Source organism: Anguilla anguilla, chromosome 14, assembly GCF_013347855.1.
Source record: "Anguilla anguilla isolate fAngAng1 chromosome 14, fAngAng1.pri, whole genome shotgun sequence".
NCBI lineage: Eukaryota > Metazoa > Chordata > Actinopteri > Anguilliformes > Anguillidae > Anguilla > Anguilla anguilla.
In genome coordinates this window covers 10,770,800-10,784,696 of record NC_049214.1, presented here as the reverse complement: position 1 = coordinate 10,784,696, position 13,897 = coordinate 10,770,800, and the positions used below count along the sequence as shown (strand labels likewise).

At 48.0% G+C, this 13,897-nt stretch overlaps 1 protein-coding gene across 9 annotated transcripts in view; it reads left to right on the top strand.

Annotated features, from left to right (window-relative positions):
* Positions 1–13,897, top strand: part of mast4 (microtubule associated serine/threonine kinase family member 4) — a 149,144-nt gene that overhangs the window by 42,158 nt on the left and 93,089 nt on the right. For 2 of the 9 annotated variants that reach the window (XM_035390072.1, XM_035390069.1), the window contains exon 1: positions 12,432–12,626. The exons of the other annotated variants lie outside the window; for them this stretch is intronic. In XM_035390072.1, coding sequence (XP_035245963.1) covers positions 12,588–12,626 — 39 coding nt within the window. In that variant the 5' untranslated portion in view covers positions 12,432–12,587. Of the gene's footprint in view, positions 1–12,431; positions 12,627–13,897 lie in introns of those variants that run through there. 9 annotated transcript variants of the gene reach the window in all.

Sequence of the window (13,897 nt, the reverse complement as noted above, 5' to 3'; positions counted from 1 at the left end):
AATTACAGAGATGGCTGTGGTATAGTGTTTAGTGTTCTGGCAGAAAAATCCCCTGAAATTCAGCGGATGGCCCATTTCTCTTGAATACTTTCGGTAATGCAATCATTGATTTTCATAGATGGTTCATTTTCATGTGGTTTGTAGGCAACAAGAGTACTGTGCGCAAATCTGGTTAGTGAAAAATTGATGCAGTGCTTGTATTTGTATGAAATAAGTTTATTTATTTTTTTGGTTTAGGACAAAAGGTCGGGGGGATTGGAGGGAATTGTACAGTTTCTTGCAGATCCTGACTATTACACTAGAGGGCGTAAAAGATTTTTCAATAGAAAAAAAGCACAGTGCACACATGATTCATTGGGTCCTCCTGGCTATGTCGATGTGATCGATTAAATCTTATTTTTCTTCTGGCCTTAACATAGATGTTGTCTCTTTGTAGTCATCTGTCCTCATTGTCTAGTCTTAGATTCAATTAAAGAGCCCCTAAAGGACTATCAGCCTTAACTTGAATGACTAACATTCTGGAAAAACATCAACAAATTCATGAACTGATATGGATCAAAAGCATTATACTGGCACTTCCCCTTGTAAACATGTCCCTGTTTCCCTGGGAACACAGTATGGACTGGTTGTGTAGCTGATTTGACAGTGAAGTTGTCCTGTGTGTTTGAGAATAGAGGTTGTTTGCTTTTTAGAACAAATTTATGAACAATGTTTTGCATAATGGACAACCGTTAAAAACCTTAGTAAGTAAAAGTAAAAATACATACAATAGTTACAAAACTAATGACACTACTCAACTCCATATTACAAGTAAAGAGATTTTTCTAAAATTAATGAGTTATTTTTAACCAGTTTTTTTCTGTCATGGTATCAGGGTGTTCGCTGTGTTCACGTTTGCCAAATAAGTAATCTCTGATAATTTCCCTTTCTGTTTTTACTAATTTCTTGCATCTTCACTGTTGCGTTGATGCAGGCATGTTCAAATTGCACAATTTCATTCCTTCCTTGAGAAGTCATTTTTTTTTCCCCATCACAGATTTTTTTTTTAACAAAATGCCTTCTGAATGCATCTTCATCAGCTGACGAGGGGATCATCATCAGAATGGAGAAGGGAGCTTCTGATCCTCTCGTCAGCATGAGACCTCTCTCTCTCTCTCTCTCTCTGTTTTGCATACTGTTTTGTGCGAGCGAACACGCTGTGCTGCCTGAGGGAAACGCCCCTGCAGGTGTCCTATCCACCGATGTAGCGCAGCCCCGAGTTTCGCTCCTGGTTATCGGCCATTGTTTGCGCTCAGAACGGGTCGCACCCGTCTCCACGCTCATGCCAAGGGTTCAGCCCTCTCCGTTTAAAGGGAATGCTTGGTCTGCGGAAACGAAGCGTCCATAAATGGCGTAAACGCCCTTTGGTTAGCCGCCTCCCTAAGGCATCTTGCATTCGTTTTTCTTTTGTGCGCAAAATGTTTCAAATCTATTATTATTATTTTTTTTTTTGCACGCTTGTATTCTGCTGCCTGGTTTCAGCGTGGTAGCAGGTGGTAACTCTGCGATTCATCTCTCTCAAGCAGCTTTTCCTCCTCTCTGTAAACCCAGTGCCCTAGAGCTGCTTTCTGAAGTTTTTTTTTTTCCCCCAGACTGTGGCTTTTGCATTTTTTTTTTTCCTTCCGGGGTAATTATTTTGTACAGCGAGAGGACCCCGATCCATTTGTAATATTTGCACGGTGTACGCGTTCTTTTGATTGAAGGTTGACTTTGAAATCATCCTGTGGCCACGGCTCATTGAATAGACGCACCACGACGCGCGTGTTTTGGGGTTTCTGGCTCGGTGTAAATAAGTGAATCATTTTCAAAGGGCCTGCCCCGCTGCTGGAACTGCAGCCCCACGCTGTTTCAGGTGCAGTGCCGAATTTAAAATTCATTATTTCGCAAATTAGTAGTCTTTACAGAGGTTTTCTGGGCCGCGTCCGTCCCCCCGCCCCCCCCCCCAGCCCAAATCGTGCTCGGAAATCCATAAAGTCGAGCTCCTTTCCCCTGAGGTCCGGCTGGTGTCGATGAGAAGCCCCCCCCCCCCCCGATGCGGCGAGATCTCATTTGATTCCCCCCCTCGGATGGGGCCGACGGGAGCGGGGACCTCATGGAGGCTATCTGATTGAAATTAATGATCGGCGAGGCCGAGGGTCAATGAAGTACAAACACAAAGTCATTACGGAGGGCCCGGATTAGCTTGAAGAGAGCCCCTTTGTGTTTTCCTCGCGTCGTCCTTCCTCCTCCCCCTCCTCCTCCCCTCGGCCTCCTCTTCCTCCCCGGGCGTTGTGCGGCGCCGTTTCCCAGCAGCCCGCGCTGCTGCGGCGGGCGGCGTTTCATCTCTATCCGCCTGTCCCGCGCGCGGCCAGCTGTGAAGGGGTTCGTCGCTGACCGCAGCCGCCCGCGCCGCTGTGAGGGCACACGGGCGGAATCGCTGATGTGCCCGCCCCCCCCCCCCCGCCCCGCTCCCCGCCGCTCCCCCCTCGCAGAACCCCACAGAGTTTAATGTAACTCTGGAAAACAAGAGGAAAGATCCTCCTCACAGCACAGAGGCTGCTGAGCAAACAGGAACCGGCGACCGTTACCGCTACTGACCGTTACCGCTACGGTTACCCGTCCGAGCAGCAGACCTTCTGCACTGAACCCGACTCGCGCAGGGCAGAGACTGAGCGGCTGTTCTCTGAACTCTGGGCCCTCAGAGTGTCTCCCCTCTCCGGGCCCTCTGTCCGTGATGCACTGTACGCGTTCGCGCGGTAAAGCCCATTTGCCTAAGATGAAAGGGAATATTCAGTATCCCAACACCTCGCTCCCGCTGCCTTGTGATGTCATTCACAGAAAGCGCTGCAGAGGGTGGGTGTGTGGAATTGCCAATATAGGAACCTCCCGAGATCGTTAAGGTCAATATGTATCCTGTGGTGGAATCAAAAATAGAGTTTCAAACAGAATGAAAAGAAAGTCGGCCACACATCTTTTATTCTTTTTTTTTTGTTTGTGAGATTTCGTTTGAGGGTCCTGGATTTGTTCATATTGACATTGTGAGGAGAACTGGGATGCTTCAAATAAAGAACTGAAAGAATTGATTTTGCTGTAATTGTGCTTTGGCAGGGGTGTCTTGCTTGGCCCCAGCTGGGGGAGCCTACAGGCTGGCCACTTGCAAACCTCTTGATTTAGCGCCTGTGAATGATGGATAATTTTACCTGTCACTAAGACACTTCATCCATTTTTATAATTATGTCTGTCCATCCATCCATTAATATATCAATAATAAATATTTATGTAATTTAGTTTCTATTTAAAATAGCTAAATATTTGTAAATACATATTAGAAGCCTATTTAGTACTGCAACCAAAATGGTTGAAGATGCAAAAATATGTTAATTACTTTTGAATTCAAGTAAGTAAGTTATCTGTATCTGTTTGGAAGTGGATTATACATTAAAATAAAATGATAAGGAAAAAAGTTACTAGGTTTTGCTTTTAAAATGACAGATATATTTTAGGTGCCAGTGTCACTCATTGATTTGAATGTGGGCACAGTCTAGCCTGTAGTTCTGTACAAAGACAGTTGAGCTGCCCACCATAATTATCTCCTCAGTACAAGTTAGGAACACAGCAGGGAATTCTGGGAAAAGATCTCTGTTCACTGGCACTGGGTGTAGAGTGCTCTTTCAGCAGGGAAGGGGCAAAGCACAAAGTGGGTAAAACAAGCAGGGTGCAGCCTAGAACGAGAGTTGGAATGCATTTATCTGTTTGAGGAAGTGAAAGGATAAAAGGCCAGTTGGCAACAGTGCACAGAAACATTACGGGACTTTTTTTTAAGGGTCAGTGAGCCAGTGCTACTGGGCGGGCTAGGAAGATGCTTGAGCAGCAGCTAAAGAAACGACCGGCTCGCTACATGAACGGACACGACGCCCTTTTGAACCCTGGTAGTTCCAGTCTTTTTAAAAAATTGTATATCACATAATGAAATCCTGGCACATTCGATTTTTCCTGTCCGAGGGAAAATTGTCCCCATTTGCGACTTCTGGAATTGATCCAGGGTGCTGCTCAAAAAATTGGGTCATAATGTGAAAGCATCCCTACTGATTTTTTTTCCCCCCAAAAGACTTATACAACTATTATTCTGTTGTATTAAATAGTTACAGTTCTGTTACATTTGTGTTGAGTGTGTCTGTTAATCATAAATAATCTTCTGTCTTTTGTATTAGAACTTATAAAATCTGCGACCAAGTATATTGTCAAGTAATGATTGCTGTGCATGCACCCTGCAACCTCTGCTTCCATTAACTTCAGCTCGCTCTGGGGACCTTGCCAATTCTAGCGCGTCAAAGGCGTTCAATAAGAGCACAACTCACTGCCATAGCAAGCTGCCCTATTGAGGGCACCTTCGCTTCCCCACCTGTTTAATTGAAAGCTGTACATTGAATAGACTGTCCGGTCGTTTTTTTCCCACGTCCGCTTGTCCAGTCAGTGTGCTCCCTGAGGTTCTGCGTCTCCCTGTCCAATAGCAGTGCTCCGGGCTGAATACCAGGCCCCGGCCTGTAAACATTGTGCCTGCGGAGTGTGGCGCTGTTGCTCCGGCATTTTTCTCACCGGAAACGTAGCGCACTCTTGTTTATTTAATTTTTTGCTTCACTAACTTTTTGAAATGTCCTCCCTGAAATGCATAGAACCGAACCCTAAGCTGCACATTTGCAGCTGGGGTGCATGATGGGAAGCTCCAGCTGTCCTGAGGAGGAGGGGCTAATAAACCTTACTGATGACACGTGTTAAGTGGAAATAGCAGTTAAATGGAGGGGAAAGGACTGGCGGACAGTTTCCCCACATTAAAGAAACAAATGTCCTCCATGCAGATGCAAAGCCTTATTGGCCACAAATTTGGCACTGCTTAAAAGCCGGGGGGAGGGGTGGGGGGGGGGGGGGGGGGGGGGGGGGGTTCAGTGCTTTAAAGGAGGCCCCTGGGGGATCACGGTGTCTGCTGATGTTTGTTGCTGTCAATCTCTTGATCAATTAACGTTGTTGAAAACAACAAGGTGTTTTTGTTTATTCAGAATTTTTTTGGACCTTGAACTTATTTGAACACAATACACAATTTTGGCGCATTGATTTGGTTTTAATAACCAGGTGACCCTGTTTATTTAACCTGTGAGTCTATTATGTAGTCAATGAAAAAAAATAGATAATTTGCCATACCGTACATTATTGAAAAGGAAACTTTATTTGATCTGACTGATTAAAAGTCCTGGCATGTGAGCATTTATTCATGACACGCATAGCTATTACTGGTCAAATGTGACATTATAGGGTAAAATCCCTCAAGACAGTAACAGTGTCTAATAACAATTAAGAGCTTGCAACACTGCTAGGGTGGCAATTGTGGTTGCAATGAAAGCCAGTACACACAGAGGTCCCCCAGAACTGCTTTTGAAAACACCTGCTTACAGTGATTACTTGGAGGACGTAATCACGGAAAGCTTATGTAACTGTTCTGAACTATTATGTTCATCCTTCATATTTAATCCTCAAATTCACTTCCTTAAAAGGCTTCCTTCTCATTACGGTGCTCATAATCGCGTAATAATTTTTATTTTATGGTTTTTCTTTTTTTTTGACAAATCACTGTGCATGACCATCTGCCTTTGAGTCCTGTGCCATTCGTGACTCGCTGTAGCCTCTTGTGTCCTGTGCTGACTTGCAAAACAGTAGATTTACTCAGTCCCATCAAATTTAATTTTCTTGCCTGCATCCAATGCTTTACCTTCAGGGGCCATTTAGTTATGCAGTTCATTAAAAACACATTGTCTTTTTAATCCTCTCTTTATTTTAGTGGCTGCTCCTTTCCGGATGAATGGCTATACTTTTTTGGTCTGTTTTGTTCAAGCTGAATTGAATTCCTGATCTTTTTTTATATTTATTTGTTTTGATATGCCAGGATGCTTTCAGCCTTGTGGACATTTTGTTTAATGCACTTAGCTACTCCTTTACAGTGGAGCAATGTCCTTTTCAAGTTGTCCTGATTACTGATAATTGCTATGCCTGTGGCAAGTGCTTCATTCAGTAGATGCCGTACACACAGTATACTATCTTAGCCAGTGTTAGATTGAAGGGCACCTTCACAGGGTCAGAATTTGAAGAGCCCTCAGTATAGTAGTAGTCATGTATGTCTTCATAAAAGGACACACATTTTCCTGGGAAGGTCATTGGTTTCACAGGCCAAGCACACACCAAGTAAATGGCTTTTTGAGGAATGCTTAGTATATCTAGTTTCATACTTTGACACTTTTGAATGCTTGGTACTTCACACTTTGACAGCATTAAAAAAAATACATGTATTCGTTTTACCTCGTGTGCAACCACTTTGGGAAAGAACACGCAAAACCCGAGGAAGGACGTAGAGTAGAGGAGAGGAGAGACCAAACTCATTTCCTGTGTTTACGTTATCAGAGAACCAGCTAAAATGGCTGAGAGGTGCGTCACTGTGTGGACTGACTTCTGGGAAGGAGGGCAGTAAGCACTGCCATTTTTAGGTCTGTGATCGTATGAAGCCCACTATTACTGTAACTAGCTTGTTTTGTGATTGGGTGGGGGTGTGTGTGGGGAAATTTAGAGTACTGTCCCCTTTAATGAGCCAACAAGCCATTTCCCTGAATTCAGTTATCATTTAGCACACAGTTAATCACAGAGTAGTTTAAGCTGAACGCCACGATGGTCCAAATGTCTTAGTCTGGCGCACTTGGCTCCTCTGTCTGATTCTCAGTGGGTGGGTTTTGTCATAAAGCACGTTCGGCTTTTTCTAAGCCTGGCACGTCAACCACCCCCGCGGCCAGACCGAGCTGTTTTTGTTAACCTCTGCTCTCCCCCCTGTGGAAGTATTTAAATACCCCCTCCCCTCGAGCTCTCTCCTTATTACTCCTCGCTCTCCCCCCCCCCTCCTCCTCCTCTGCTCTTCAGCTGTGCCCCTGAGTGTGTTTTTCTGTTCAGCCTGCGTCGCTTCACTCTCGACCGTGATAAAGTTTGACAGCAAATCGATACTTTTCTTTTGGCCAGATACGGAGATAAGATTGTCATAATCCTGATGTTGTGTGGCTCTGTGGATTCGCATTCAACTTCATTATTATGGCCAGAGATGTCCTTAACAGATAGTGGTGTTCACCCCTCCCCCCACCCTGAAAGCGGTTAAACCATGACCTCAGGGTAGAGAATACGGTGCTCATACCAATAGGGATGGGAGACCCCAGAAACGTAACTTACCTCTTTGCAATTGTGTGTTAACGATTCGATACAAATCCGCCGTAAGTCAATCTTTATTTCTATATTGTGCCATTTAAATTCAGATGATTGTCTCACTGTGTGCTACGGTGGCTGTTTCACAGAAGGAATGATAAAACTGCATTCAGGCCAATGCTTGCTAAACTGAAACGTTTTCCTCAGGTGATGGAGTGGAAATACTGGAAAGCAGTGTCAAGATTGGCAAATAATAACACAAGCCGCCGATGATATTATTTTAAAGCCTTTTAAAAACAAAAGGTAAGGAGGGTAATCTCCAGATGGCCTTTGTCACAAGACATGTCTGTTCTAAAAGGCTGCTTTTGGCAAATATTTACTGTGCATTTCTGTTTAAATGTAAGTGTATTATGGCATAAGCTTAGTTCATCTGATAATTGGCCATATTAATGGGCAGATAGGAGGTGTTGGGGGTGGGACTGGGGCTGGCAGAGCGGTCTTGCAGGTGAAGCCCCTCTTTCACCATCTCCCTCAGCGTCCGACTGTCTCACTGCACCCCGGACTCTCTGTCTTTTCCCCGAGCGTCTAGTCAGCCTCACAGTTTTCGGGCACAAGCTTCTAAATTGCGTCGGCGCTTTACGGTGCGGGTCCAGTTCTGGACTCCTTCCGCTTCGCGGGCGGTGTCTGGCCCCGGCGGCTCGTTGAGTTCACTGTGCCGCCTGGCGGAGGCGCCCGCCGTCACACGTCCTGCCCGCCGCTTCCCAGGCCGAGGCGGGCGACGCGTCGGATTCCGAGCCGTTCCTCGTCGTCGCTGGAGAGCTTTTCTGAGAGAAGGCTGCCGAGCCGGGCGCGCGGCGTCTGCCCGCGGATGCTAACGGACAGAGACAGAGTGCTTTGTCCGTGGAGGGTTCCCCCCCCCCCTCAGGAGTGAGGCCCCGGCCCTGTTTGTTGTGCGGTGGCGAGGGGGCGGAGGGGTCACCTGAAGGTCTTTGGCGGTGCGGGCCGCGCCTGCGCTGCAGCTGGGGCGCTGTGACCGGCGCGGGGCGGCCCGGCCTTCGCGCCCAGCGGGCCGCAGATTGAAAAGCTCCCCGTCGAGGCGACGCTCGTTCATGTGCTGGTGCGCTACGGAGCGCTGTCTGCTGGGACACGGAGTCCTCCAAGGTGGACGTGTCAGCGGTCATTTCCACTGCCGGGCCGGCCTGGACTGCTTCGGGACGAAGTCCTCATTCGTCTCTTTGCTGTCAGCTGTTCCGACATCACGCTCTTTGTGAGATTTGAAATCCGTCTTCTTGGTGTGGCCCCGCGGCCCCGCGTCCTTGGCACATTAGGGTCGGTCAGCGTGTTATTACTGTGTGCACAGAGGAGAGAAGTCAGACGGAAGCTCTCTGGCGAAGCGGCTACAGTAGAGATGTCAGGCTGCTGGCAGACTGCTCTGCGCTTCTCATTTCCATGTGTTAAATCACAAAGTGACAGTGCTGTGTTTCTGCACAGAGCTGCTTTCCCTACAGGGGAGAGAACCGATTTGAACTGCAGTCTGGCCATTTTTATAGGGGAAGTGACTGAAAGTATGTATTTTACATCCCTCAATTGTGAGGTATATAAACTGCTGTAGCTGCACTAACGATGGAGCTGAGAGATTGTCTGGAACCTTCCACTTGTTGAATTGGGTTTTTAAGCTTTGGCGATGGCCGAGCTGAACTGTGAATGGGTGCTCTGTATTGCATCAGGCTGTTTAGCATGGTGCTGCATCTGCCCTGGATAGATTTTTTCCCTCTCCCCTAAAAGGCTCTGTCACACACACCCCCCCCCCCCCCCCCCCCCCCCCCCACCTCCTCTGCTAAATCGTAGGAGAGAAGGGATGTGCAGGGGGCTCAGGGTCCCTCAGTTAATGCTCCTCAGTGTGTTCCTCCAGTTAATGCTCCTCAGTGTGTTCCTCCTCCAGTTCCTTTCACTCCCCCCCCCCCCCCCCCTCAGCTCAGCCCAGCCCCCCCTCCTGGGGAAGGAAGCCACTCCGGTGGCCCACCTGCCTGCAGGCAGGAAATGAGGCTCAGAGACCCCCGCGCTCCCCCCCCCCGCCCCCAGGGTCCACAAATGTGCCTGGCTACTCACCAGAGGCTCAGTGATAGCCCACAATGCACCACATTTCCCATAAGGGTCCTCTGACTGCTGCCACGGTATTGGTCAAAGGCGGATTGTCCTTGCCTTGTTTTTTTTTTTGTTTTTTTAAATTTTTAAAAAATTGGACGTCTGCTAAAATGAGTCACATAACCGTAAACTGCTCAAGTGCCTTCCGCAGGGTCTGCAGGAAATAGGTGTCACTTTTAAGGTCTTGCCTTTGACAATGAAATCACTTCCAGGCAATTACCGGGTTTTGGACCTCACGCTAGCAGGCCGGAACGCTGTTGTTGTTGGAACAATTCTTTAAACGGACAGAGTACAGTTACACCGAATGCTTATTTGAGTTTTTGTTTCAGAAGTCCCCCCCAGCGCCCCTCCAGCTGTTAGAAATACTAGCCTCTGCATTTGCTTCAGTTTTTCTTTTTTCCTCCTTGATACATTTCTGCAACAATCTCACCCTGTTTTGAGTCTCAAAAGGAATTTGGTCCCTTTAAGTGGCTGAGACGCGGAGCACTCATTGGAGAGTAGTCATGTGAATGTAGCAAGATGTTCCATCCCCTGAATAGTATGCGGTGCCATTGTTCAAACACCGAGAGGTGACGTTCTGTTCAACCTTCTTCTTTCACAGCAGAAGTTTCACATTTTAAATGAAACCCTTTTACATGAAATTCTAATTATGTGTGCGCACACATTGTCTTCCTTATCTGGGTGCTGCAAATGAATGGAATCCTGGATTCAGCTGAATAGCAGTGGTCGAGGATGGGTGTGTGTGTGGGTGTGGGTGTGTGTGCGTGTGCGTGCGTGAGCGTGTGTGTGTATATGGGTGTGCGTGCGTAAGTGAGTGTGTGAGTGTGTGCGTGCGTGTGCGTGTGTGTATATGTTTGTGTGTGTGTGTGTGTGCGTAAGTGAGTGTGTGTGTGTGCGTGCGTGTGCGTGTGTATATGTTTGTGTGTGCGTAAGTGTGTGTGTGTGTGTGTGTGTGCATGTGCGTGTGTGTATATGTTTGTGTGTGTGTGTGTAAGTGAGTGTGTGTTTGTGCGTGCGTGTGCGTGTGTATATGTTTGTGTGTGCGTAAGTAAGTGTGTGTGTGTGTGTGTGTGTGCATGTGCGTGTGTGTATATGTTTGTGTGTGTGTGTGTAAGTGAGTGTGTGTTTGTGCGTGCGTGTGCGTGTGTATATGTTTGTGTGTGCGTAAGTAAGTGTGTGTGTGTGTGTGTGTGTGCTCGGGGTGGGAGGTGGGAGGTGGGAGGTGGGGGTGAGATGTGAAAAAAAGTTTATTTGGCGGCTCTTTTCTCTGACCTTTACTGAATTTGTTCAGCCGAAGGTAGCCGCCACTCTTTTCTGCGTTCGATAACAAAAATCATTTGAGCCTGGCTGGAGAGACGAGGAGAATCGAGGGGGTCCACTTAATATTCACAGAGCAGTCACAACGAATTGAAATGAGAGAGAGAGAGAGTGGGAGTGAGAGTGAGAGTGAGAGAGGGACAGGAAGAGAGAGCGCATGCAGAAAAAACACAGGCTGAAGCAGACTGTGAAATTGGCGGATGGAAATGGCGTAATGGAAATCGCGCAATTTATTTTCTCTAAATGCTAATGCTTTGCGCGGGGCCGGCTCGCGGGGAAGCAGCAGCCGCGGCGCGGCGGTGTGTGAGGGAGCCCCGGTCGCTGCGCGGGCGCTATGCTAATCCACCCCACTCCGCTGCCGCTGCGGCGTGCCAGCGTTCGGCGCAAACACAGTCGCGCCGGATTCCGCCTTTCCAATTTGACAAGAGATTTGTTGTATTATGGAAATGACTGCGCCGTTATAGGACAGGGATGATGGTGTGGAAAGTGGTGGTGGTGGTGGTGGTGGGGGAGCAGGGGGTTCCTGGTTGTTTGGTTGTTTTGGGATGTTTTTTTCCCATCTTCCCCCACATGCGCTGCGGTGTGGCGGGAAGCGGTCTCCGTGCAGTTGTCGCACTTTGGCCTCCCGGCTGCGTCTCCTGACGCTGTTATTATTGGCTTCCGGCCCGCTTCTCCCCCAGCTGCGGGCCCCTGGCCAGGGTGCCACCGGCGGCTGCCTCAGCACGGCCTAACCTTCAGCCCGGACCTCTTATCTCTCCCGGGACAGAAAAAAAGGAGCAAAAGAGGATTGTGCAGAATTATAAACTGAATGGCAGGAGCCTGTTAGCGGACAGGATGCGGGCAGCATTGTTATTGAGATCAGAACAATCCGGAGTAGGATTTCCTGTCTGTTTCATGGTCACCCAGGGTGCAGAGAAGCATGCCTGCTCCAGGGGAAATGAATCTGTGGCCCCCCACTTGCGGAGTTGAATCAGAGCTGCCACTGTCTGTCCCTCCTTCTCCCTCTCCCTTTCTGTGTGTCAGTCTCTCTCTTTTACACACACGCACGCACACACACACAGACACACACACACACAGACACACGGACACACACACACACACACACACACATACTCTCTCTTTCTCCCTCTCCCTTTCTGTGTGTCAGTCTCTCTCTTTTACACACACACACACACACGCATGCATGCACGCACACACAGACATACGGACACACACGCACACACACAGACACACACGCACACACACAGACACACACACACACACATACTCTCTCACTCTGTCTTACTCTCATTCACACCCACTTTCCCTCTCTCATTTACACACATGCACTGTCTCAAACACACAGACACACACACACACACACTCACTCACTCTCTCTCTCTCTCTCTCTCTGTCTTACTCTCATTCACACCCACTCTCCCTCTCTCATTTACACACATGCACTGTCTCAAACACACAGACACGCACTTACGCACACACACACACACATACACCCACATGCACACACACGCACACACGCGCACACATGCACACACACACACACACACAAGCACTGTCTCTCCCTTTCTTTCCCCGCTCTACCTCTTTGCCTATACCTTTTTTCTCTTAACCAAACACTGTCTTTCTCTGCTGCCCTCCTCTCCCTCTCCCTCTCTCTGTCTCTCTCTCTCTCTCTCTCTCTCTCTCTCTCTCTCTGTCCTGAAGTTACAGGAGAAGAGAACTGGGGGGGGAGGTGTCAGCTGACTGCCCCCCTCCAATCAGATAAGCCGTGATGTAAGTGTTTAGCAGCTGCTGAGATCAGATTTAGCGTGGCGGAGCGGGCGGGCAGTGCAGCATGGCTATGCGCCGGTAGAGAGGAATGAGCGGCGTCGCGGCGTAGCATGGACGAGTCCAGCATTCTGAGGAGGCGAGGGCTACAGGTAGGGGAAAGAGAGCCGTCTCCGTGGCTACAGCGCGCGCCGCTGCGGTACTGTGTGTGGCTAACGGAGGGCGGAACGTGGGGGTGGCGGGTGGGGAGTGGGGAGGGGGGGGGCTGCCATTAACAGATCTCAGTCAGGAGTTTTATACCTTTGTATTAACACTTTCCTGGGCAAAAGAGGAAGTGTGAAAACACTGTGTGTGTGTGTGTATACACACATCCTTTTTGATCTGTTGTATTGATTGTTGTGTTTTAGTGTGACTTTCTATCACAGCATTTGGGTACATCATGGCAATATATGTGAAAAGGGAGAAATGTGATTATAGGCAGAATTGTTATTATACTTATGATTTCTTTTGGAATTTATTTTCTGTCTCATTTATTTATTGCACACAGTTTTGTGGAAGGCTGAAGACAAATTGTTGCTGGAGGTACTCCTGAAAATGGTGTGATTTTCCTTGCCTGCATACTGTACTGTAAAACAGACACATTGCCAGAATTTTTTCTCTGTACCTTTGACGTAGTTGTGATGTGGTGGAGCTCATGCTGGAGTTGAGGCTTTTCTTCAGGAGGGTCAGAACGCGTCTTATGGTTCCCGCCGTTCTCCGGCGACATTCAAAGTGTTAATGTGTACATTTGCACACGCCCCTCTCGTCAGGTCTGCCTGGGATGCGTTTAGAGAAAAAAAAAGATCCTCTTCGTTTCCAAGAGGCTTTCCTTGACGCAGAGCGGCGTATTGGGCAGTGACAGTAGAGGGGAGGAACTTTTTTGGAATTTGTGAATGGGAGGTTTATCTCCGCCTGATCCGCGGAGATAATTCCCGTGCGCTCCCGTACGGATCGGGGCGCACATGTTGTCATCGCCGGCGCTCGGAGAGAGAGCAGACCAGGAGTCAGCTGCTGCCGCAGCTGGGCTAATGGGCAGGAATTAGGAGGCTGCGTCTGCGGGCGGCAGAAAGGAAGGGGATTTAATTGGGGTGAAAACTCGGTAAATAAATCCAGGGGGGTGGGGGTGAGACGGGGCGCGGCGGTGGAAGATGAAAGGCGTTTGATGTTACAGTAAAACCAGTTGCAGGTTTTTTTTTTTTTTTTTTTTTTTTCGAATTTCAAAAGTCTCTGCTTTCTTGTATTAATTTTCATTTGAAAGAAAGCAATGTTCTGAAAATTAATTGGGGAAAAATTATTTTTAAAAACATTCAAACATTTATTTTTTATGAAAATGTGGAGGGGGGGATGCTGACTCTTTGAGATTTTCCTTTCTGGATTGTGTCTT